The sequence below is a fragment of the Polypterus senegalus genome, chromosome 4, assembly GCF_016835505.1.
Source record: "Polypterus senegalus isolate Bchr_013 chromosome 4, ASM1683550v1, whole genome shotgun sequence".
In the NCBI taxonomy this organism is placed as follows: domain Eukaryota; kingdom Metazoa; phylum Chordata; class Cladistia; order Polypteriformes; family Polypteridae; genus Polypterus; species Polypterus senegalus.
This window is the reverse complement of record NC_053157.1, coordinates 43,463,911-43,491,498: the sequence shown is the minus strand read 5'-3', so window position 1 is coordinate 43,491,498 and position 27,588 is coordinate 43,463,911. Positions and strand designations below refer to the sequence as shown.

The 27,588-nt window shown below is 36.2% G+C and overlaps 1 protein-coding gene across 3 annotated transcripts in view; it reads right to left on the bottom strand.

The window, feature by feature from the left end:
* Positions 1-27,588, bottom strand: part of vps13a (vacuolar protein sorting 13 homolog A) — a 268,114-nt gene that overhangs the window by 89,271 nt on the left and 151,255 nt on the right. For all 3 annotated transcript variants that reach the window (XM_039750560.1, XM_039750562.1, XM_039750561.1), the window contains exons 37-43: positions 24,733-24,902; positions 20,859-21,085; positions 20,439-20,674; positions 20,260-20,352; positions 18,558-18,911; positions 18,290-18,391; positions 8,605-8,757 (exon numbers count right to left, since the gene is read on the bottom strand). In XM_039750560.1, the coding sequence (XP_039606494.1) occupies positions 8,605-8,757; positions 18,290-18,391; positions 18,558-18,911; positions 20,260-20,352; positions 20,439-20,674; positions 20,859-21,085; positions 24,733-24,902 (1,335 nt within the window). The remainder of the gene's footprint in view (positions 1-8,604; positions 8,758-18,289; positions 18,392-18,557; positions 18,912-20,259; positions 20,353-20,438; positions 20,675-20,858; positions 21,086-24,732; positions 24,903-27,588) is intronic.

Below are 27,588 nucleotides of genomic sequence, written 5' to 3'. Positions count from 1 at the left end.
TACATGGACGGAACACCTACAGCAGGTAAAAGAGGTATTGAAGACACTTGGTGAGGTCGGACTTTGGATTAACACTAATATTACCAAAGCTTACGAGAAAACTCATAAATCTGGGCCACGTTAAATCCACTCGCACATCTCCATTCAGCGTCTTTTGTCTTGTAAATGTGTTGATAATCCCAAGCAGCCTGTTATACCATTCCCCCCACTGCCGGAGAATCTGCAAAAACCTCTCCCAACTGAAGCCTTGTTCATCAGTGAGTCGAGTACCTAGGATAAAAAAATATATTTCTATTCGGAACACAAGCATTTCACGTGTGTTTCGTGTCTACAAAGATTTGTGTAAGTGTAGGATGACAGGAAATGTTGAACACATACCTCAAAGACAAACTTTTTCTATGTTTTAGTACTAACGAAAAAATGTAGACATGAAGTGTATAATGTGTGACTGAAGTCCAAATATCAAATAAGCACTTTCAAAAGATACAAGTATAACAGAACAAATGTGCTTTTTTCCAAGACTATAACCGAAGAAAAAGAAATCAAGTTAGTGTTGCTGGTTATCCCGACTTCTTGGCTAGTACAGCGGTTAGAGCTGCTGACTCCTATTCAGAAGGTCCTAGGTTCGAGTCTTAACGTGTCCCAAAATAAACATTTTGAGTAGTGAGCTGTTCTTATTGTTAATATTACACAATAAAAGCATACATTTGATTTGAGTCTGTAGCAGACGGTGTAAATGTATGGTACTTGTAAAGGTTAGCTTTTTTTTTATTCAGTTTTATTCTCACAGTTGCGTTCATGCTCGCCCTGATCTGACACTGCTGTTTTCAAATAAGGCGAGCTATAACAGAGGTGAACTCAGATCGGAGAAAGAGAACTGAAGCCCTCCCCGCAAGAAATGTCCGCTCACATATAAGAACAATGCAGCTGTACCAGGCGTAAAGGCGAAAGATCATTTGGATACAGGATGGTCCGGTGTCATCCTGCCAATCACCTGTCCTCCAAAGAAACAGCATGACTTACAGAGCCTGCCAACGCTACACTGTCCAGATCTAAACACTAGCGTGGTGTATATGCCCCAAAAAAAATCTAACTGCATTCTCGTACCATTGCTCACATACTAAAGTGTCAGCAGGTATTTTTCGTGGCATTACACGTGTAATTTGTGAGTGTGCCCTTGTCGATCAAACAGAGGAAGCTCTGCAGTCTACTTGTGACTTTACGCTGTAGGAAGATAAGTAAATAAATCAAGATAAGTAACATTCGATCTGGCTTTTAAATAAGTAACATATAAATGCTTCTTATGTAAAGGCCATCACAAAACATAATCACAGGTAAATAGGTATATAACATTAGATCTGGCTTTTACATACAAAGGACGGTGCATGTGCCCAAAACATTAACATTTATATGTTACTTACATAAAAGCCAGATCTAATGTTATTTACCTTTATTTATTTACTTACTTAAATTAATTAACTTCCTACAGCGTAAAGTCACGAATGAAGAGCGTTCCCATGTACATGTACAAAGTACAGCAATGGTAAAAGTGCACTCTTGATCCGATGTAGAATCGTCGTCACGATTTAAGTTTACCTCTGTTATAGCACGTCTATGTGAAAACAGCAGTGTCAAATTGCGGGGGGTTGCGGTTCTGGGGGGAGTTGGGATCGTGAATGCAGCTGAGAGAATAGAACTGAATAAAAAAAAAAAAGCTAACTTTTACAAGTATCATAAATTACACCGGCTGTTACAAACTGGAATCAAATGTATGTTTTTATTCTAAAATAGTATGAATATGTGCAGCTCACTTCCAAAACGGACTCGTCAGGGATCGAACCCGTGAAGCGTAGATTACATGTCAACAGCTGATACTGTTGCGCCACCGAAGCGCTCGTACTAAACGTGTGTCAATGTTGCACCCTAACGCGGGTTGTTTTTCTGCAGTTATATTTTTGAATAAAAGCGCATTTGTTCCGTTATATTTGTACCTTTTGTGAAAGTGTTTCTTTGATATTTGGAATTCAGGCTTCACACATTATACACTTCATGTCTACATTTTGTCAATTATTACCAAAACATGAAAAATGTTTCTGTTTTAACAATGTGTTGACATAGAAAGTTGTAGACACGGAACACACATGAAATGCAAGTGTTCCAAATAACGATATAGTATTTATAAAAAGGTATCATTTTGTTTGACTTCTCACTCTAAGCAACTGACATGCAGGTAAACAGACTTGAGTTGAGACAACTGTGTAGGGTGGGAGGATGTGATAGTAGGTTTCTTGCTGTTTGCTGCTTATCCACAAATTTAGAGGACAAAAGACACTGACGGAGAGGTGTGTAGCATTTTAAGGTGGGACGGATCTACAAGTTTTTTCGTAGGCTCTGGTAATTCTAGTGCAAATTATAAAAATTCTAAAAGTTACTTTTATTTTGATTGTACAGGAGCTTTGAGCAAAAAAATTTTAAAGGAACAAAGAAAAAAAATATTGGAATTGGTATCGGATTCAGCTGATCAAGTAAAATGGAATTGGTGATCAGCACCAGCCTTAAAAACCCCAAACGGAGCATCCTTTACTAATATTGGCATTCATAAATATCAAAATACAATGTGAATTTAATTGGTGATAGGCATGGGGATTCCTCCAGTTTAAAAACATATTGAGGGGATGTCATAATTTTGGGGGTATTTCAACACAGAACTTGAACAACCTTATTTACTATATACTATTATATACTATTGGCATTTTCTGCCCAGCAACTAAAAATATTACAAATTGATCAATGGTAAAAATAAAAATTCAAAATGTATTATATTTGTACAGTTGAATTAGTGAGTTTCAAGATAATTCAGAATATCTTTACTTAAACTCTTTGAAGCTGTGTTTGTAACAACACCCTTTTAAAATCTGATTCGTCAGAGAATCGCTGTATTAGGTGTGTAACACTTGCTATTGAAAGATTTATATTTGCAGCATTAGCTAGTAAAAAAGCATAATATTTCTGTCTAAATTATTCATATTTAAAATTTTACAAACTCCTTGTGCTTTAATTGCCCAAATCTGTCCTTTATTACATATCTGTCCCAACATCAAGTCTTGCTGTATGAAATCATACTTGTCTGTTTTACAGTAATCTCCTACATTAGACTTTGATATTGCTTAGCATATATACAAATCCAGAAATAGAAAACTAATTGGTTTGACGTTACTTGTAGTTAATTGTACATAAATGATAGGCTGCATTACATTACAACATACAATATGCCATATGTTTGAGTGGTATGTAAATTTTCTATGTTTGTCACATATTAGGGATTATACTCATTTGTTTCCCTTCACAAACAAAACAGATTTGTATTCAGTATGATGTTGTCCTTGTGCACCAGATCTGCCGTTTTTTAAATAACAGTTGCCTGTATTTTCATCATACAGTACTTTGTTCCAAACAAACTACTGTAGATGAACTTAAATACAGGACACCTGCATGGGCAATTTAACATTAAAGCATCTTCTTTTCCTGAATTGTACTAGGACATCAAAGCATCTTCTTTTCCTGAATTATATCAATTTAATCAACTGTGTAAACAAAGCAGAAGACCACAATGATGCCTCAGGTTGTATTGATTATTTTAAGGGCTGGGAAATGGATATACACTGATCAAAAACTGTGAGTAAAATATTCTTATTATATTGCTAACCAGCCAATCAAAACACCCCACGTAGAATTTCAAAATAAATATGGCTTGTCCGAGTGATGTCAGGAAAGGAGACCAAGAGACATGTGACCATTTTCAACTAATCATCAGTGTAAGCATCTCATGAAAAACATCTATTGCCTAGTCAAAATACGCTCCAGGACAAATTCCAATCCTCAACACTTTTCATGAGCATATATCCACACTTTGCTATGTATATTTTCTTTTACTGGAATTATTTCTCGTAACCTCCTTAGCGTTAGACCCAAGCATTACTCGGGTTGCAAAAACCATGCTAAAAGAGTTGGTTCTGAGTGTCATTTGAGCAACTGTACAGATGTGTCTTGCATAATTATTAGAACCGATAATTACTCGGGCTGAAAAAGTGCAGTCAGTGCTGCCATTCTTTGGAGAAATTATTTGTGTAGGCTTTCACAAATTATGATATATCTGCCCTTTACCAACAATGAAGACTTTGATGACAATACCCATAGAGCACCCAAACTCCCAAAATTTTGGAAGATAAACCAGGCCACTGTAGCAAAATTTCGGAGTGTTTACATTCTGGAACACAATATCAACATCGATAAAAGTCTTATGGCTTATAAAGGAAGACTGTGATGGATACAGTACATCGCATCAAAAAGAGCAAGATTTCGCATAAAGCTTTATAAATCTAAAACAGGGTATATTTGGAATTTGGTTCTGTACACATGGAAAGGGACAATGTTTTTTTATACAAAATATAATCAATACAGCACTGCAACGTCATCACTGCTGACTTTGATAGATTACTGGATTAAGGTTACTGTGTAATCATGGACAATTTTTATACTTCTCCAGAGCTATTTGCCATCTTGTTGCAAAGAACGACTGACGCATATGGAATACAGTAATCCCTCGATACTTCACGGTTCACTTTTCGCGGATTCACGACTTTGCGGGTTTTTAAATATAGTAGTAGTATTTCCTAGTTTAAGAACAACAAAACAAGTTCAGCGACTAAGTGCGTTGTAACACGGGCTGTGATTGGTACATGGGAGGGAGACAACAAATCACAGCTTCCCGCTTTCTAATCAGGCCCATGATTGGTGCTTTGACTGATGCCCAGATCCCACAGCACCTCCCCTTGTCTCTCTGTCGCAGCCATTTCGCTTCAAGCTTTCTCACCGAGTGGTTTACTTTACACTGTACTGTGTGTGATATTTTTGTGGTTTCTTTGTGTTGAACTTCACTTCAATTTTCACCCCCTGCAATGGCTCCCAAACGTGCTCCTTCTTCCAAGGCTGGTGCTGAGCCTAAACGCCAATGAAGAATGATGACGATCGCCGAGAAGGTGAAAGTTCTGGATATTTTGAAGGAAGGGAGAACGTTCGTGGCTGTGGCTGCAGACTGGCTAAGGATCTGCAAGAACGGTCACAGGAATGGGACGACGATATGGTTCGATAGGTCCAATTTTGCAACAAGATCGACGACATCATGACCACCTACAAGCTGTTCTTCGACCGGAAAAAGAAGCAGCGGCAGCAACAAAGGAATGACAATATGTGTATTATGTTAATTATACGGCACTTATGTAGTTAAAGTGCTGGGGAGTAGTGGGCTGTGTATGTGTCATTCATACAGCACTTATGTGGCTAGGTTCCTGTGTGTATGTGTACATCTATGCATGTGCATCTTAAAGTGTGAGAGCAGACCAATCGAATCCTCAACCTGAGTAAGTCAAACATAATACCATGATGATACAATGTTTTTCTCAAATGTTCTATAACTATGCATCTCTGTGATGCGCTTCTGTTAAAGCTGTATAAGTCATATTTGAAAGAAACTTCTTTTGGGCTACAAATCAGTGAAACACAAAAAAATGTATTTTACAAAAAGAGCAGCTTATTTCATTAAGGCGGTGTTGAGTGTTGTTTACCCACTCTGTTTGGAAATTTTTTTTGAGAATTGTTAATGGGTATTACAGCACTGTGAGCCATTTTCAACTGACACATTTTCATACTCCAAATTAATAAATCTACTTGCTGTCACTCACCAGTGTAATATTAACTTTCATTCAGTATTGCCAATACTGTAAAAAAGCTAGTACTATTATGAATTCAGGAAATTGGTATCAACATGGTACTGAAGTATTGGTTTTTGTGCAATACCTAGTCTAAGATAACAACATGGATCTAATCCCCTACTACCTCATCAATGATCCAGGCATGGTGTCCGTTAAAACATTCTGCATCATTATAAAAGGCTGATCTGAAACGGTCTATTAAAAGGACAATGCTGATGTGTTGGTCCTGGTTCGGTGTGGTCACTCAAATGCAGCCATATCTTAGACAGTCCTCTGTCATCCTACTGATCTGCAGAAACATTGCCTACAGTTTGGATACAGCAGAGCACTTTAAATCAATATTATCTGACAACACTGACATGTGACATGCCTGCCTCCAGCATGTCATTGGCCTCCTGTTTTGCTTCTAGTAAAATTAGAGGTACAGTATTATGGAAAACTGACAAAGTATGGTCTTTATCTTAACATAAGGACTAAGTTAAGGACTTTTCAAAAATGAACATTGAAAACTGTTTTGTATTATTGGCAGGTTGCAATGCCTTAGTAAACAAGCTGTATGCTGGCCGGAAGGCTAAGACAAACTGACCAATTTTTATTGAATTGCACAAGATATAAATACAGTTTTCCCATTTTAGAAAAACATGTTTATTTAGAAGGAATCAAAATTCAGACTGTGTAATGAAAATATTACAAAAATTCTAATAGTTATTCTTTTAGGAATATTTTCAATTAATTTGTGAGACGGTAACTGCTTGATTTTTCATATTGGTGAAGAAAAAAATACTTCATTAAAACACCACACATACTATACATACACATTACACCAATGGACCTACACAGGCCAAACTGGACTAGTAACACAGAGGAACTACATAAGAAAGGTTATAGCAGACCCTTTTTCTCAGGAAAATGTACTCTAATGTCAACCCACAGCAATATAGGTGTCACAGCGTGAACAATCCAAGTTCACATATTTGCAATGTGCAGGGTTGCAAACTTGTGATGACTGAATTGCAATGGCACTCGGAGACAGTCTCTTATCAGCCTGAGCTAATAAAAAACATCTGGTCTTGACCAAACAAGAGTGCTTCCTGGTGACATGAGCTGGTCGGTCTACTCAGCTCTCACCATCCTGTGCAGCACCACACCACAACATCCTTTACATATTCTACTATATTTCAGTTATAGACTGTGCAATTTTCATTGCTTTAATGGTCTAGGCCAGGAACATTACTTCAAGAAGTTCCACAAAATCAACAAGAAGATTAAAAAGGCAGGGTCAGTTATGAGACACACTCTTGACCTCCTGGAGGTAGTAGTGAAGGAGATGATGAAGACAAAATTAAAATCCATTATGAACAATGCTGCACATCCTACCTCTGATACACTAACACTGAGCACTTTCAGACAATAACTTTAATGGGTTTCCTTCATACATATGGTAATACACTTTAATAACGTCTCACTTGTAGCAGTTCTTTTCTCTTTAGACAAGTCAGACATTTTTCTTCTTTTCCACCTCATGTTTATAATGGAGAAGGGTTGTTGTTTATTTGTTTGCTATATTTCTTAAGCTTCTGTAAAAAGCTAAATTTCGCTCTTGGGACAAATAAAGTACTAACCATCACCCTATAGTATCTATACACAAAAGCAGGAACAAATTTTTTCTGATTTATGTAAATACTTGCTACTTGTGTAGAGAAAATCCCTTGTGTGGTGGGGTAATATGTTGCATATAAGTTGAATATTTTATATGTATTTATTTATAGAATAGGCATTTAACTTGATATGATGTTTAAAGAGCAAGGAAAATAGACAAGCCAGTTTTTTTACTCTACCTCTAAAACTTTAGGAATGCTGCTTTTCATGACTGAATTGTTGATCACCTGTGACAGTCAGAGAGCTAGTTTAATTGCTTAATGACTTTCATTTTCTTTCATGGTTGGTTGTTTCAAGGATGCTGACAAATAACATTACTTTAGTTGGGTTTGGAAATGGGTTGGGGGAATGGTGCTGTGCTTGAGCTAGTCCACTGGTTATTGGCCCAGGAAGGTGTGTTTGTCAGGAGCTACACAGGGACAATAAAAAGAATGTCTTACAAAGGCACGCTCTCCCCCTGTCTGCCATGTTACATCTTAATGAAAGCAGATCAGATGGTGACCTCAAGAAAGTAGGCTGCCTGAGCCAGTGCAGATGATCAGCTGACCAGGAATAATCAAATGCAATTGTAAGTTGTTGTACCACCTGAAACTGCACATCTACTGTTCTATTTGTTTGTATGCCACTAGTTATAACAAACTTTATTACCTATAATACATAGTTAAAAGTGTTGCTCTTTCTCCTGCCTGTGTTTCCACTCTGTCTAACTGCCTGAAGCTATAGATAAAGAAAGGAAGGGGTGAGGAAGTGCTGAACTGAAGTACTGTATCTGGCCACAGTGGTAAGGATATGTATGGTATTTGAGGTATTTTAGTTAAGTCTACACAATGAAGAATATAATGGATAAAATAGGGTCTCCATAGCACCCTACATGACAAAACACCCATAGTACCAAAGGCATCTGAAAGCAGTCTTGCTTGTCCCAAAAATAAATCATTTTGTTTGTCTGCATAAATGTAATCTGAAATAGCTACTCTCTGGTGGGTAATATATCAAAAAAATAAACAAAATAATATTGGTAAAGAACCATACTACTTGACCTATGCATACAGAGACTCATGTAATCAAGTGGATCCTCTGTAGCCTAAATATTTATGCATAAAACAGTCATAATCCACGATAGAACTATGAAACACATAATACTGTCAAACATGAAAAAAGGTAATTTTCTTACCTTGCCAAGATTGCTAAGCATTACCAGTCCACAGTTTGACAATGTCATATTCAGTTGATCTTTGGAAGAAATGGTAACAACAGTTTTGTAATCAGGAATACTGAAATCGGTCTCATCCTGTTCTTCGTTGTGCTTTAAAGGTTTTTTTTTCATCTACAATTTATATAAAAAAACACAAAAAAAATCACTTTCTATTCATTGAAAATCAAATTACTCTATTGAATGTATTTGATGAGGTGGAGAGAATGAAGTTTCCATTTTCTGTGTGACAGCCAATGCCTGGGAGAAATATTTTTTTATACATAAAGCCATTTAAAATAAGTAATGCAAAAATGGGCCATAGTATACAAAAATACAAGTAAAAAAAAACATTTATCAAAAGTAGAAAACACTTTTTAAAGTTAACTATACTATATAGGAAAAGTGGAACTCAGTCAATGAACACAAAAAACAGTATGAGCAGTTTTATTTAAAATAGTACCCATTAAGACTGAGTGATGTATCATAAAATTCAACAATGTAAACTGCATAAAGTATAATAATTTTATAAAAATGGAGCATCATTTGTTTTAATAATAAGCTTGATGCAATGCACTACAAAGAGTTTGATCTTTGGGTTTTAACCACTGCAAATCCTAAGATTTCTGGGCTTCATTTCCTGGTCCTTGCCTTGCTTTGCCTTTTACTCCAAGATGGAACACAGAGGACACCAAATTGAAAGAAATATCAATGGAACACGCAAGTATACAGTAGACCCCTGCAAAGTCGCGGTTCAGAGTTCGCGGCCTCAGTCATTCGCGGATATTTCCTTAGAACCTCACTAATAATTGTTAGCGGAAACCGCAAATATCTTCCGCAATTTTTATGCCGTTTTTCGTGTAGAGAGAACTGCGGCTTGGGATGGTGAAAGTAGCCAATAGAATTTGAAACTGCAAGTCCCAGTAGTCCCTGCAGTGGATCTGATTGGTCTTCTGCTGAGGGTTGTTGAGGTCAAAGGGTGTCATCGCGGCTTTTAAAAAAGGGGCTAGTGACCAAAAGCACTGCCTTCTGTTGGGTTACCTGTACTTATTCATTTTGTCCTGGATCGTTTCGTGCGTCTGGATTGTCTGCCATCTGCCCGTGTACATGAGGACTGTAAGTGGATTCATGGCCATCCTGCAAAGAAAAGAGCGCTCCTGAACCCGTCTTCACCATTTCACAAACTACCGGTAGGACTATCTTTACATTGCCATTCAAAGTACGGATCTCTGGAGTATCTATTTTCATCATTACATTTCATCTGTTGCCGTTTTTCATGAACTTTTTCATGATTTACTGTGTGCGTTTTGTTTGTGCTTTGTTGTATTTAATGTGTAATCGCCATAAGGGGAACAGGGTTTTTTTTTTTTTTTCATTTGTTTTCATTACATTTTTTATTTGCTGTTTGATTACCGGTTTACTTTGTTTTTGTCTCTGTGAGTGCGCACTGTTGGGTCAAGGCTGGGTGCGTCCCTGGAATTTCCACCATAAAAATAAATAAATCACCGTCTTCGACAGTTGAATCTTAGCAGCACCGGACCGCTACAACGTTATTCATTTCTCCTTGCTGCTGACTGACTGTGATACATCTCCAGCTGAGTGTTCTTGTATTTTTCGCTTACTTAAAAGACTTAACAGCACCTATCCTTTTTGGTCAATTGCTTTGTTTCTCTCCCCTCCCCCAGACAGTCTCTGCTCCTGTTGGGGGTTGTGCTCCCTTATTCTGTTTGTCTGTTGTTTAATCGATAACTAGCTGCATACTGAGCTTGTTTTACTTATGAAAGAGACAGGTTTGTTTGAAGTGTTTAAATAAAGTTCTTGTCTCTACAATCTCCTGTGTTTCTGTTACCCAAAACTGCAGCCGCACTAAGACGAGCCTGCCAGCGTCAGCGCTTACCTCTGTGTGCTTGCGTGCAGCCAGTTCAAGCACAGTTGGCGAAGTGATTTACATCCATGGCGTCAGTTGCATTTTGTACATATTGTTCCAGTAGTTTTTTTTAAATAGTTTTTACAGTTCATTAGAAGTGTGTAAAATGATCAGTGTTGCAGTAACTGTGATGCTCTTTGCATGAAAAAAAGTGTTCCATTAAAATTCCACTTTTTCTTTGTTAATTGTGACGTTTACTTAAAAAGTGCAGCAAAAAAGTATTTGGCGTCCAGGGATGTATTAAACCCCAAGTATGTGGCAGTTTAAGGCTTAAAGCCCCAAGATGCCGTCGAAACAAGCTGCACTGTCTAAGGTTTCTGTCAATGAAAACGCGCTTGCATGAATGCAGTACATATAGCGGTAACATCTGTATTTTACATTTTAGCACTGCGGGAGACACAGCAGTACAGTGTGCAGGTTTACCTTTACATTCTTTATTTTTAGGTAATGCTTTAAGCTGAGTTTGAAATTAAATGAAAGTGTTTTGGGGGCATATTTAGGGTTTAAACTATGAAAATAGGCAATTTTTTTTAACCACATCCAAAATTTGCGGTTTTTCACAATTCATGGGTGCTCTAGGAACGTAACCCCCGCGCATTTTGGGGGTGTACTGTATGTTGAAAATGGGCTTACAAAACGTGCTTTTAATGCATTCCATTTGCACTTCTAGTTTAACAGAGTTAATCTACATAATTAAGCTTCTGCATGCACAGCAATGTTTACATATTAACCATGTAACAAGTTAATGTCACTATTGTCATATCACTCAGCCCTGGCACCTTTCAAAATCATCTCTATTAATAGACACTCCACACATTAAACACACTAAAAAACGCATTAATTACTTGTAGCAGTGTTTCTTCAAGCATGACAAACTTCCATTGCATTTTCAGATACTGCACGTTAATAATATTACAATCTCTTAATTAACAAATATTTGTTACTATGTAAATTCCGACAGTTTATCTTGAACTGACCTGCAAACTTTGAAACTTTAAATCATTACCAACAGATATTAACCAAACAAATACTCAAATCTGAAGGACTTCAGACCCAAAGTTTTAAGGTATGTCTGTCAAGACAGAAGTGAGACTGCTACAGGCAATGCTGGCGAGTAGTTTGTTAATAACACACACACACAAAAAAATCAGTTTTAGTATTAGTTTTTAGTAATTAGTTTTACATTAGTGAATAACTGCATTTACCAGGTAAAAGCACCTGCAGCTACTCTAATCATTGGCTTTGCACAAAAAAAAAAAAAAAAGCTTATAAGCATGCTACTGTAACATTTCCAAAAAGTGTACTTGGGAATGAGTCTTTCAAAGAACATTTTCTAGATGCAGAATGTATTTTTGTCTAATATATTTCACAGTTTATTTTCAATTTAAGCAAGATAACTAGACTACTAAACTGTAATGTCTTTTATGGCTTAACACTAGAATTACCAGAGCCTACGAAAAAACTCATAGATCCGGCCCACCTTAAATCTGGTCGCACCTCTCAGCCAGCGTCTTTTGTCCTGACTTGTAGTCAAGAGTCCCCGATTCGATCCCGACTCACTCCTATATTTGCTGTTTTCAGTAGTGAGCTGCTCTTATTCTTAATATTATAAAGTATACACTTGGTTTGCGTCTGTAACACACGGTGTACATTTATAGGACTTGTAAAAGTGACCTTTTTTTTTCACTTTTAATCTCTCTAAATCACGATCACGATACATACTAGTGCCCCCCCACCCAGGGATCTGACGCTGTTAGTTTTTATTTGAAACTGGGAATAACTGTAGATGTGAGTGTCTGTGTTTTGAGACAATGGAACTGGACATTCTCTCATCTGGAGGGATAAAAGCTGACACACAAACGCTGGTGAATCTGCCTTCTTCATATCTCACCGTCACTTTATTTTTTTTATTCAGTTTTATTGAGTGTTCCTGCTCCTGCTGAATTAGTATGCACCTTATGGTCTATGATGTCAAAAAAAAACCAAAACAAAACAGAGACATAAATATATATGATATTTGGAATAATTCGTTTTTATGACCTGTATCGTACATTTCGGAAAACTTTGTGGCACGGATGCAAACATTATTCATATCATTCATATTCATTCACATAACATCTTGCGGTTTGTAATCAGTGACAGCGTGTTTTTTTTTCCCCCGATCTTGCCAGTCTCCACATGTTGCTGTATGCGCTATCTTTTGTACTCCAGGACATGCAGAGGAAATAATAGTACAGAGCAGTAAGTTCAGCGCTATATGCAATCTTCAGATTCAAATGTTAACTGTTCACACACACGCAAGGATCATCCTTCCTACATTTATAATGTGTGTACCTGTTACAATGTACACACTTCTCTCTATGCTGTGGTTTCTATTACACACCTGAAAGAAAGAGACAATATATGTGAAAACATCATTGCACTAATGCAATATTATTTGAAAGAGTGTCAGATCGGTTTTGAATTTATGCTGGCGCTGTTACTTAGAGTCAGATCAGGAGCTTATTCAGTGCGTGCAAGAACATGCAGGTGGCCAATTGCTGTGTGCTACAACATGCTGGCGGTGATCAACGCACATGTACTGTGCAAGGCATACACGGGGGCCACTGAGAAAAGAAGAGTGTTCATGGCTCAGCTTGGAGAGGAACTTTGTTGTCGCATCTTACTAGAAAAGGCGCTGGAAAAAGAAAAGGAGGATTCAACATCGACAAGCTTCTGTTCCAGACAGCCGCTTTCCCCAGGAAAGTAAACTGAGTCAGTGTCACCCCACCCCACCCCTCCTTCAAGTCCTATAAATGTACACTGTGTGTTATAGATGCAAACCAAGTGTATGTGTGTACTGTATAATGTTAACAATAAGAGCAGCTCACTACTGAAAACAACAAATATAGGAGTGAGTCGGGATCGAACCAGAGACTCTTGATTACAAGTCGGCAAATCTTACCGCTACACCACGGAAGCTGTTGTCTTTTCCTTGAACCTTTTGTGAAAGTGTTTATTTGATCTTTGGACTTCAGGCTTCATACATTATATAGTTTATGTCTACATTTTGTCATTTACTACTAAAATATGAAAAACGTTTCTGTTTTAAAAATGTGTTTGCACAGATTATTGTAGATAGGAACACACATGAAATGCATGTGTTCCAAATAACAATCTATTATTTTCACTCTAAAACTCCACCTCACTCCCAGATAATCAATCAAGGCATGAACTGGGAGAAGTTCATGCATGTTTTAAGTTGGTGGGAGGATGGAATAGCCGGCTGCTTGTCTTTATCTGCACATTTACTGGACAAAAGACGCTGGCGGAGAGATGCGAACGGATCTAAGGTGGGCCGGATTTATGAGTTTTTTCGTAGGCTCTGGTAATTCTAGTGTTCAATCCTTTGATCTGCTCATTTTTATGATATCCTTGTATACTTATTATTAGCAGAATCTCAAGTACATCACAGCAAAAATGAAATGCTACTAATACTGTATTTTACCAACCCACAGTATGTTCTTAGAGAGCAGTTGTAATGAAGAATTTTTGGGACAGATTCCAAATTAGTGCCACAAAATCTTTTCATTTTTTAAAATTCCCCCTTATCTCAAGCTATTTTAAACTTACACATACATAGTACTATAACCAAATACAGTATACTGTAATTAAACTTGTTACAGTGATGAGCTTACAACTGCTCTGTGTCTCTGCCTTTTTCCTAAGTGTCCAGCAAATCAACTCACCTGTAATATTAGGAATGAATGAAATGAGGCTGTGAAAGGAAGAAAGATCTGCCTGACTTCAATCTGCTGGTGATATTTAAAAAAAAGATTTCAACTTCTTGTGGCTGAAATTGTACACAGTCTTTATATTTGCCAGCATTAGAATGTTCTGCATTCTCAGGGCTAATAGTGAAATGAACAGCGCCAGGTCAGTTTAAAAAATATTTTCCTTGTGTGCAATGTACTAAAATTTATTTTATGTTCAAAAAGATACTGTATTCATGTTTACCATTATTTTAATTTTTGTTTTAAATTGGGCTTTTCTTTCACTATTTCTGCACTCAGAAATTGTGCCATAAGGACATCATATTTAACTCATCAGTAACTTTTACAATTGTTTTTCACAGAGGTATTAGAACAATTAGCACTAAACTTTTTATAACATATCCAAGAAGGTCTTACCAAGTATGGACACAAAACACATGTAATTGACATTGATTTCTCACTATAATATATATTAATACAATACAAATTCAGAAATAATTAGCTCACCAGTTACATAAAAAATATGCTTAACAAATCTAACAATCTCCCCGAACGTTTGCACTATTGCACCTAAAAAGAAAAATCTATTTAGTAAATGGAGGCCACAAAGACTGATAAGTCAAAAACACAAAGTGAACATTATTTCCTACCTAGCATGCCTCATTTAAACTACTACTCATCCTTTCCAAAATAAACTTCATCAGAAGAAATAAAACATACTGAGGTATTTGATATGAACTAAATACAAAAATATACAATAAGATTTTCTAGATTTCATAAACTACATTTAAAATGGCTCCTACCATAATTTACAGTCCAGACTTCAATGTATATACAGTACTGTGCAAAATCCAGCCAAGAAAACTATTTTAAAGCTAATTATCTGGGCATTAAGAGATTGCTTGTTCAAGAAAACACTAATATTTAACAAATAAATAATGACATGATGAAAAGTAACAAGTATTGCACATGCACTGTGCACAACTTCATTTTTGTGAAGGCAACGTCTTTAACAACATCCAGTGATTTGAAAATAGCTTTTGAATGTCACCTGAATCATTTGAAGAAGATATACTTTGTCACTGTGAAAGCAGAATGGAGACCTCTTGAATTTTTAATACCATATGCAAAATGAAGCTTCAGACATTTTACCTATATAAGAACATTGCATTGGCAATGTTATGTTTCCATTTATCTTGAAATGCTGGAAAATACACATTGATAATGTTCCAGTAGTAACAGTTTTGTTAAATGGTTGTAATGCTGATACAAGGCCCATTACAACAGTTCTGTTCTAGGCCCTAACATATTTAACAGTGCTCCTGATGCAATGCCAGGCTTTATGAAACATTAAAAAAGAAGGCCTATTGAGAAACAAGTTGCAAACTGTCATTAAAATACACTAATTTAAAATAAACCAAACCTTCACAATTTTGCAGTGTACTTCAGATCTCCAATTATCAGCATACTGAACAATCTCCTAATTCAAAAAATGAACGTCCTTGTCAAGGGATGTTTTCTGCCTTGTACCAACTGCTGTTAACATTGTGAACAACTGTACATATTTTTTTTGTTTTGTGTGCTTAATTAATGCTGTTGTAAAAATTACTTACTGATTTTAAAAATACAGTAGAAGTAGACACACTTAAATATAGCACCTTTTGCATGGAACAAAGATAAGTGAAAAATGTGGACTCCATTCCATTGCTTGGAGCTCTTTTCCATGCATTGACACCCATAATAACCTACAGAGCACTACTTTCAATTAAACCCTTCCCGGAGCCCCTTGAACCCGCCACTGCCGATAACGTGCCCAAGGGATTAGCCTAGCAGATAGAGGACACATACACATATACCAAGTACAGCAATATACACAAAAAATAATAAAAAAAAAAACAATAAATCAAAATAACATTGTGCAAGAGTGGAGAACTCAATCATTTAACTTACTACGTATGCATGTCTTGTGTCTATATTCACCTAATAACTACAGAGCAACTGATCCCGACTATACGAGTCTTCTTGTGGTAGACCACCTGGATCCACTGTGGTATGCCTATTAGATAAAAATTGGAGTGGAAGATACAATTATCTACCAACTCCACAAGGCTTAATCTCTCCTGGACAAATCTGGCAGCACTGTGTGGATGTTTTTTTGGTTTCTCCAGTGCCTTCAGTACCATCCAGCCATCCATGTTAAGGGGTAATGCAAGAGATATGCAAGTATATGAACCTATAGTGAGCTGGATAATGGATTATCTGTTAGGCAGACCACATTATACGAGACTCAAAGACTGTATCTCTAATACAGATGTGAGAAACAATGGAGCACCACAAGGAAAAGTCCTGTCTCTAAATAAAATACCATATCATGTCACTGGCAGAATATAGGAGTCATGTGGAGAACACTCTTTCTTGGTGCAAAGAGATCTGTCTGCATCTTAATATAAGCAAAACCAAGCAACTAGTTATTGACTTTTGCCACATCAAATAGCCACTATATCTGGTTATTATAAAGGGGGTGGATGTAGAAGTGGTGCAGTCCTACATATACTTTGTGGGTCTACACCAATGACAGGTTGGACTGGTCTCAGAACATGGAGAAACTGCATAAGAAAGGACAGAGCAGGCTCCTTTTCCTTAGGAGACTGTGTTCTTTTAATATGAGAACTGACAATCTTCAAATCTTCTACAACTTTAAGATGGCCAGGGCAATTTTCTACACAGATAATATCATCGGAAGAGAGGGCCTCTGAATCAACAAACTAAATAAAAGGGCACACTCAGTTATAGAACACACACTGCAACCTATGGAGATAGCAAAGGAGAGCATTAAAACACTACGAATAATGCTGCACATCCACTCTCTGACACACTAAAACTAAGTACTTTCAGCCAACGAATCATTCAGCAAAAGTGTGTCAGGAAACGCTCCTGGGGCTCCTTAATACCAACTGCAATAGATTCCATAATGTCTCACTGAGACTAGGACAGCCAAGTCAGAAGTTTTCTTGCTTTTTAGTAATTCTGGTGTGTGTTCAGACCATAGTGTGTGTGTGTTTATGTATGTATTTATGTATTTAAAGAGTTTCTGTAAAAAGCCAAAATTCCCTCTAGGGAGAAATAAAGTTATATCTACTCCTCTATCTGAAACCCAAGCATACACCTGGACAGCATGCAAACCCCACACTAACAATGCAGGATTCAGACTTAGGAATCCATTAAGCAGCAGTACTAACCAGTGCAATATTCATGCTGGCGGCTACTGCAAATGAAACATGCAATTCCACCCAGTCTGCTGCTACACACTCATCTTGCCCCATCTATCCTGTGAAGTACTTGCAGACAACTACCTTTCAGTCCTTCTTGAAGAGGTTCCTGCATTCTGCTACAATATTTTCTCGCAAACTCTTTAGTGGACACTAAGCAATTAACAATTTTTTTTTTGTTGGGCAAATCCCTTAAAATTTTGATTTTCAGGCTTTCAGGAAGTATCCACAGAATGTATTGGGGGGTCCCAGACTCATTTGGATCCCTATATTTTTCAGTTGCACATAGAACACTTCAATGCAGACAAACCAAGAAACTTTAAGTTAGAGCTAACCAAGAGAAGCATACATCACACACTTAATTAGAAGGACACACAATAAATTAAACAAGATATCATTATTTAGTGCCAATAATACTTCACATCCTTTGTGTCTTGCTTTCTTGTTATCCATCATCAAATGATTGAAATCAGCAAGGAGCTGTGACAATTATGTTTATGCAAAGAAAACCAAACCAACATAGGATGCACACATCTGACCATATCTCAAGAAAAATAATCTCTTTATAAGATAACGTGTTACTATGAGCAGACAGTGAGAAATTAATATTGTTTATAAAAATAAAAATTTAGCTATTTTTAACTGAACTGGACAATTTTGATACTTTAAGGCACTAAACAGCACAAGTATTTGTTAACCTTTATTTTAATATTCTATACCTTAATATTTAAGGCCCACGGTCTGAAATCATCAGTGGATTCCTTCTCCAAGGGCTCCAAAAGAGGTTCCCAGACACCCAGTATCTCATTAAAATAGTGTACCTAAGATAAAAATTAAACAAAATTTCACAGTAACTTCTCAAATCTCTTGTGAATCAATGTGATATTCTAATTAGAATCATCTTTGCCTTTTAGAATTTTTAAGATGATTTCATTAAACTTATATTATGCATGTGTGAGAAGAATAAAGAAAACGTGCATCAATTACCTCCAAATTTATACTGCTCTGAAGATTGATGAGGGTACTCCAGTTTTTTACATCCCCTGAAAAACTAGATTTTGCAAGCAACATTGGGACAGTTCTATGTCCGATACCAGCCTCAAGTGTGACTATTATTGATTCAATATTCATTTTCAAAGACTCTCCTGTAGGAATGAGTGGAGTCACTGGTTTGTCTTCAGTGTTAGTTTGTTCTTCTAGAAACCATAGATTAAGATCTTTAGCGTCTTTTGTATCCCACAAATTTGGTGGAACTGGACTGGTTAATTCTGCTGGTGTCTCTGCAGTCGGATAAAGTGCTGAGATGATAGTTAATACTGTGTTGATAATAATTGGTGAAACCTAAATATAAAGAACAAATATGAAAAGTATATTTAATTTCAGAGAAAAATATCTTTGTGTGTCCAGAACATCCTTATTTATTGTGAGCCTTTTTAAGGAAATTTATTTTTCATACTTCATCTCTGAATTGTTGTTCTGGTTTGTATAGTACAAACCTGACAGCCCCATAAACGTCAGAAAAACCTAGACAGGCCACCCATGTTATGAAATTCACAACTGTGCAGCAAGACTAGCAGCCTCTACAATGAAACGTATCCAAAAGGTATATTCTAATCTTGAATATGGACATTTCATTAATAAATACTGTCGAATTTGTGCTGTATTCCTGAGCACATATAGTAAAAACCCACATTTTGTATTTCATCACTCATTTCAGGGGAGCACAACAACTTTAAAAACTTATAACTTAGCCAAGTTTGACTCAGGGTCATAGAATTCATAACATGATTTATCTTGCCCAACTTAACCACTGCCAACTGCTATGTGACTAGTATTTATTTCTTTTTCAAAATGTTCAATATTGATATTTCTACCCAGTTTCTATGCTATGGTTCTGACTTAATGTTTCCTTTCATTCATTCATACTTCTTACTTTTCTTCCATTGAAAGTTCTTGTTGTTTCATGTTGGTTTGGGAATTGACTCAAAAGGCAAACATTAAAAAAGCAAAGGCTAAATACAACATCACATATTCACACCACTGTAATATACACAATCAGCGCTCCAGCAAATATCTCACACCAGTGCCCATATGTGTAATGCAATTAAGGAACACGACGAGTACATGTGAAGATGAATGTGCCAATTTCTTACAGCAACTTGATACTGTGGCAATACACCAAATTTTGTTATATATAATTATAAAAATAATTAAGACCATCTGCCTGTTTTAAATGTCTGAAGTTTTTTTTTTTTAAAATAATGCATTTAATTTGTCTGAACTATTATTGAGGCACTGTAGCACACTTGGTGCTGCTGTCTCATATCTCCAAAATTGTGGGGTTCTATCACTATGTGAGCATATCTTTTTCCAGATTATCTGTTTTTCTCTTTTACAGCCATAATATGTAGGTGTTAGGCTAATTACCATGTATAAACTGCATGAGAATAAGTATACACACACAAAACAATCAGATTAAGACTTGGTTTCTGTGTTAGCCACCAATAAACACTATGAATAAAAAATGTGCAATAACACACACACACACACACACACTTTCAGCTCTTTCACCTAAAGTTTGAAAGAAAGTGTATTATTTACCATAAAACATTATAAATGGCAAAATATTTGTGATATTTGGCAAAATCACAAAATGCAAAGTTAGGAAATTAGAAAATAAACTACAAACCTTCAGAGTAAGGGATTTAACAGCAAGCTCAATTTCTTGTGGCAGACCTGTATTCTGTAAGCTTTGAAAAAACACATCACAGGGGTGGAGAACCTGGGATGATAATTGTAATAATTATATTATTAATATTTTTTAAAATGCCTAATTAAATTAAAACTAGCTAACATAAAAAAACATACGGTTGTGATGTTGTTTCTTCTCATTTCAGTTAAAAATGGACAAGCAACAACTTTCAGATCTTTAATGGCTGCTGTCATCTGTTGAATATTGCAGTCATTTTTAATGTTGACCTCACATTGGGTTGTGACTACCAAAGATGGTGCATCTCCTCTTGACAAATCTGCCACAAAAACAATCTCCGGATTTTTTACTTGCACATTTATTTCCATTTTGGCAACTGGTTGAGAGGAAATTACTGTAATAAAGTAGAATGAATAAGAAAATACAGTATATTAAAAATAACATAGCAAGGAACAAAAGTAAAAAGTGTTACCATGGAAATGCAAATATTTATACAACACTTCACAAACTGAATTAATGCCTTTTTCAAAGTACTATACAAATCTCAGTTTAGAATGTTTGTTGTTTATTTTACCAACCTTGTTCTTTTGTTGCAACCACCACTTGCTTGGTGGTGTTCTGAGTAGCTTTGTAACTGTGCTGACTAGCCTGAACAAAGACATCTGCAACTGTGAGAAGAAACTCCATACTAGCACAAAGGTAAATGTCCCGGACAACTGTATCAAGAACAGTGCCTTCAGCTGACTGTCGATAATTTATGTCCACCATCACATTTTTTTCTGATCCAGATTTCATTTCCACCATTCTACAAATCATGGAAAAACAATTATGTAAACCAAACAATTTGCTCTTGTTTCCACATAATGAAATATATTTTACTCAATGCATAAAACACTGCTATTATTTGCTCTTAAATATATAAGAAAATAGAAGTGTAAAAAATGTATATTTTAGCAATACTGTTTAGATCTATTCCACATTAATCCAAAGTAAGGTAATATGAGGGATAACCAGTTGAACTAAGCCCCACTGTTTTGGGCCCACCAACGGAATCAAATATAAATGCAAAATTAAAAGGACAGTGTTTTGTAGTTAAATGCTATATTGCATGACACTGCATGATGTTATGATGTTTTTCATTCTTCAAATATTGCTGAACTGCCATATCTCATTAGCTCGCCACCACCAGGTATTCCCAGATGTCCTGATTGAATGTGTCCAATTTGACTGAAAGGCTATTAAACGACTTAAAACTGAGGGGCGTTTCAGCTTTTATATATATATATATATATATATATATATATATATATATATATATATATATATATATATATATATTATACAGTGCTTTCGCTGTTTATTTATATATCTAGTGTCTTCTCTGCCTGTCTGATTGCATATAGCGCTGAACTTACTGCTCTGTACTATTTTGTTCTCTGCATGTCCTGGAGTACAAAAGAAACAGCATACAGCAACATTTGGAGACTGGCAAGATCGGGGAAAAAAAAACACGCGGTCACTGATTACAAACCGCAAGAGGAAAGAGAGAGGCAACATATGTGAAAACATCATCGAACTAATGCAATATTATTTGAAAACGAGCAGCGTCAGATCAGGTTTGAATATACACCCGATCTGACGTTGTTCGTTTTCAAATAATATTGCATGTACTGTGCATTGAATCTGCTGCACTGAATAAGCTCACGCCTTCTGTAACAGCGCCTCAAACAGACATAAAATTTATAAATTGGTATGCACTGTCAGTTAATGAGATTGTTATATTTTAATGTGGGATGCTCCTTTTAAAATATTTTTTAACAATTGAGACTGCAATTAACATGAACAAGTGTCCTTATAACTGTTATTTTTAAGGTCCATAACACAGAAAGACAGAGCACTGCGTAATAGAGAGACAGACAGACAGACAGACAAGTCACTAAATATATAAACAAATAGGGAAGACGCTGTATAATAGATATATAAAAAACAGCTAAGGGGATAGATATATAGATAGATAGGAAGGAAAGGCACTATATGATAGGCAGACAGGGAAGCCGCTATATAATAATAAAATTACTGTTATTACTATATAGATAGGGAGTTCAGGCAGGCAGGCAGAGCGGCGAAGGTAAAAAAGAAAAGAAAAAAATTCTCCCCAGCGGGAAATCGAACTCGGGTCTCTGAGGCACAGCAAGCCTGTTGCGCTCTGAGTCAGCAAATCTTACACCAGTACACCACGGTTGCTGTTATATCGTTCTTGAACCTTTTCTGAAAGTGTTTATTTGATCTTTCGACTTCAGGCTTCACACATTTCATAGTGTATGCCTACATTTTGGAACATTTATTACTAAAATATGAAAAAGTTTGTTTTAACAATGTGTTTACACAGATTACTGTAGAAACGGAACACACATGAAATGCATGTGTTCCAAATAACGATCTATTATTTCCACTCTAAAACTCCACTTCACTCCCAGATAATCAATCAAGACATGAGCTGGGAGAAGTATCGTGCACGTTCTAAGTCGGTGGGGAAATGGAATAGCTGGCTGCTTGCTGCTTGTCTTTAACGGCACATTTAGAGGACAAAGGACGCTGCCAGAGAGATTAAACCGGATTTGAGAAGCGATTTAAGATGGGTCGGATCTGAGAGTTTTTTTCTTAGGCTCTGGTAATTCTAGTGTTAATGATGGAGTGACTCGCCCGGAACAATGCTTCAGTGGCTGCCTTTGCTTTTGTATTCAGTGAGTGAAAAATAACTGCTGCCCGATTAACTGTGATTTTAATCCCGTCACTTTTTTCTTTTTCAGATCGCTTTTCAGAGGGACGTCAGTGTTGTAATTTATATGAACAGTTTGAAAGTTCCCCTCCACATTTCCCTTCTTTGGAATAACAATGATAGATTGACAGATCAGACAAACGCACTTTGAATGTGACATGGTGGAAAAAAAGTCCTTCTGTCATTCCGCATGGAAGTGGTTCTTACTTGGTCCAGCCCCCCCCAACTCATTTTGTATATCCCTTCTTTAGTAGAAATACATTGGAAGGGTAACTAGGTCACTTAGCTCACTGGAGTTTTACAGTAGCTTGCGCGGTTGATCGTGTGTGCGTTGTGACCCGTGTGGTAGAAGAAATGAGATATCGGACTGGCCGTCCTGCACGTCAATCAAGTGGCAAATACCATAAGGTGGATAGATGATAGACTGATATCCAAAAAAAAACTTTTGAATGCCACGCAATCTACCTGCACTACCTTTCCAATCTAGCAGTCAATCGCGATTGACCTGGGCTATGGGATATCAATAATAGATGTGTATATTATGGGTACTTATTTAAAAACCGTAAAAGAACAGAAAAATAATTAGTTTTTACTATTTCAAAACAGTAAAATAAAAAAAATTATTGGTAGGAGACATTTGATAACTTTTTTTGGTGGTCCTAACTATTTGGACACGCATTTAGTGTTACTGTTACTGTGTTTGGGAATTTATTGCAACCATTATGACAGTGAGAGTAACATTCTAAATATTTTTTTGGGTAAAAACATTGATACATGTTGCTATACACGTTGTTATTATTCTGCTATAATTTATACTTGCATCATGATTCCTTCATCAGACTTGTATATTCTGAAAGAACAATGTCTGTCCTTCAATACGACATATGGCACATATATTTTCAGGTATGCTACTTGATGCAGTGGTCGCTTTTTTGAAAACAGTGAAAGTGGAAAAAAATTAGACATATTTTTGTAGATATTTGATATTTTTTTCCTGGTGGTTCCGGACACATTTTTCTGACATTTTTATCTAATTTGGAAAAGTATTTCAGCACCTTTGGAAACAAGAACAACATATGAAAGTACTGAATTTGAACTCGGGTGAGAAAGGGTGACTTAGCTATGTGATGACATGCTTAAATAAGAAAAATGAAAAAAAAAAAAAAAAAACTTTTAAAACTTAAAAGACAGAACTCCCATTTACAGAGAAAGGTAAGGAAAATCAAGTGAGAATGACTGTCTCATTAGTTATTGGTTCTGCTCAAAACAAAGCTGATAATCACTTAATTATGTAATTAATATCTATTGATGCATTACTCTTCACCACAATGCAGTGTTCTGCTGGGGGAAAAATTAATACATTGTGTGCTGAAGCACTAATACAAGTGACAAAAGTCATTATAATCTGAACCTGTTTAATTACTATCTTTAATGGCAAGCCTGATTAACAGCTGTTATGAGCATAATAGACAAACAAACCTATTCACTGGCGTAGCAGGCCAGTACTACAAGATAGATAAACCTAGTCATTGGAATAGCTGGCCAGAACTGTATGATCTCCTGTAAAATTGGGGTGACATTTGCTTCTGGACACCTTACCTTTTACAATAGTGTGTATGCACATTTCAACAATTGTATTTTTAGGCATTTCAAAATTTGAAAAAGATTTGTACCTGCAGGAAGCCTTCTGTACTTTCTGACGTTTATCATCCAGCAGACAGTTTGAAAGTTTTACAGAGGCCTTCATGGAACTATCAGAAAGCATTGTTACAGAAGTTGAAATCAATCCTAAAGTAAATTGTGCAAGTTTCAAATGTTCATCTCTTGGTTCCAAAGTAGTAATCTGTATAATTGTATTCAGAAAAAAATGAACAAATCTCATATATGAGTCATATGTTCCTAAGAAAACTGTTTTGTTTTAACAGATGTAAGAAAGTAAAATGCTTGTAAAGTTTACACCATAAAATTCATGTTATTTTGTTTACCAGGAAATACCCCTGGTAAGACCTTCAACATAAGCCAGTAAGCAAATATAAATTACTTTTCTGATTTGACAATATACATTAAGGAACATTGGGACACATACTCTTGTTGTTCAATGCACATGTAAGAGGTCTTTGTGCGGACTATAGATTGCAATATAACAGTGTTTGGTAACAGCTGTAACAGTTTACACAGAATATAATACAATATATTTGACTTTACAGATGTTTGTTAAAGAAAAGTGTAAAAATACTGGTTATTATATCCACCTGAAATAGCATATTCTTCTCAACCTGCTCAGTTCAAGTTAAGGTACCAGTCCATCACAGGTCCACTCACCACTGTTTCTAACAGTAACATGTATTCCATCCATGTAGAAGTTTAAATCCCGCACTCACAAACACTTCATTTCTACCATATATTTTCCTATAAATGGCATATTTAAGGGCTCAAAGAAATTGAAAACTGATGGAGCAAGATTTGGGCAGTAAGGTAGAAAAGGGAACAATCTGCATGATTTTTGTGAATATTTCCAGCCTTTTTAAAATTGTTTGTGGTAGGGTTTTTTTGCATCTAAAATTCATATCACAATACAATGCCATTTTGAGAACCTTTTACATATGCACTTGGAAACAAAGAGCACATGACACCACTGTAGAGAGTAGCAAGAAAATACCGGAAATTTTTTGAGAAACTCTTGTACACTGCCACAAGCTCTGATCCAAAAAAATCTGTTTTACAAATGTTGTATTGTCTGCAGCAGTAAATGTAAATTCCGTTCATCAAGAATTCTGTTTACATTTCTTGCCCTGAAGTTTCTTCTGATATTGACCAAATCTCCACAGCTTTCCAGTTACTATACTGTATTTCTTCTCTGCCAAACTATACATAACAATTAAATTGAAATAAATTAGCAAAGAATGTAGCATTCATCTAAACGGTTTATTTGCACAATTCAGCTTCATTTATTGGTTTGTTTTGGTTAATATTATTATTTTCTGTTTAATATAATAAACATTTGACTGTTGCTACAGCTCTATGAATGAGTCCAAATTATTTACACCACCAAGTAATGTTTATACTCCAAAACTGAACTGACTGAGACAGCTGTGGGCACAGCCACAGACAGAAGATATGTGCGCTGTTTTGTTTGTACTACAATCCCCTTTTTTATAGAACAATTGTGTGTGGCACTGTACTGATGCAAAATTGCTCCATGTGTGCGGATCTGCCTTCTCTTCGAATGTGTCCAAGTTATGTTGTCTAGTGCATGCACAGTTGACATGCACAGGTGCTTGTGAACAGAAAAATCTGGCTATACGACATGACTGCTAAAGAAATTCATATCAAGCGATCCCTTGAAGCTACACGGATGCAGAAAGAATAAGAGTCCTTAAAGTTTGGTCCCCAAGTGTGACTCAGTGTTCTGCAAACTGACCTGCACCAGGGCAAAGAGAGATATATTAGTATTTTATGTACTTTCTTAAGCCTTTATTTGTTACAATCAAGGCTGTGAGCCAAAAGCAAAACTATTCAATCAATATGCTTACAGTAAACACATGAAAAAAATGTCTAAAACCACCACCACAGAGTATATTGTGTAACTTTCTTTTGGATGTTAACATCTTCAACTTCAATGTCACGTCTACCTACTTGCTCTGCTCCTGTTTACTTGTACTCTTGCAAACTCTCTTGCAACCTCTCACATGCAGCAATTCCACTTCAGTCCCTCTCCAGTCCAGCTAATCTCAGTCACTGAGCAGACATCTCTTCTGAACTCACTCTGATGCCAGCCTAGACAGTCCATATCTGGCCAAGGAAGTCCTTTACCTCCATGTTGTCTGTGACATACATATTATGATTTCCAGGCTGCCTGCTGTTAATCTATCTTTATGGCTAAGTGGGTATTAGGGATCACTGGCTGAAATCTTGGACTTTTAAGCACAAATATAGCCACATTTGAGCTTTAGTATTTCTTACATGAATATCTTTTGTAAAATAAATTAACCTAACAGGTGACTGTTGACCTCAGATGGTAAGCTGTTAGATTTGACTTTAGCAAAGTGGTCCTGGGTGCAAAACGATTTAAATACCACTGACCTAATGGTCTCAAAAATCAGAGATAATACAAAACAACATAAAACCTAAATATTTTCACTGATATTTCACAAAAGAGGCAGAAGTATGTGATCACAAGAGGAATATATGCTTGTAATTTCAACAATTGAAATAAATCTATTTTAAGAGGCAGAGATTATGGGTATAGAGTCAAAAGTTTGACATAAAAGACCTATAAATTAATGCAGTACACTATATAAGCATGTAAAAATATATGCACATTTATTAAGTATTGTTTTGCATTATTCCTAATGAGTACTTTAGATTTCCTATGTGGAAACGTTTTCTGCAGTCTGTCTCTACTGATCTTGGAAACAGACCATGGGGTGGATGTATTGTAGGCAATGGTGGTATACCTACAGTGTGGCTAGGATGCTGGCTGATGTAGGATTAATTACAATCTAGAAACAAAAATGAATTTTTCTGTT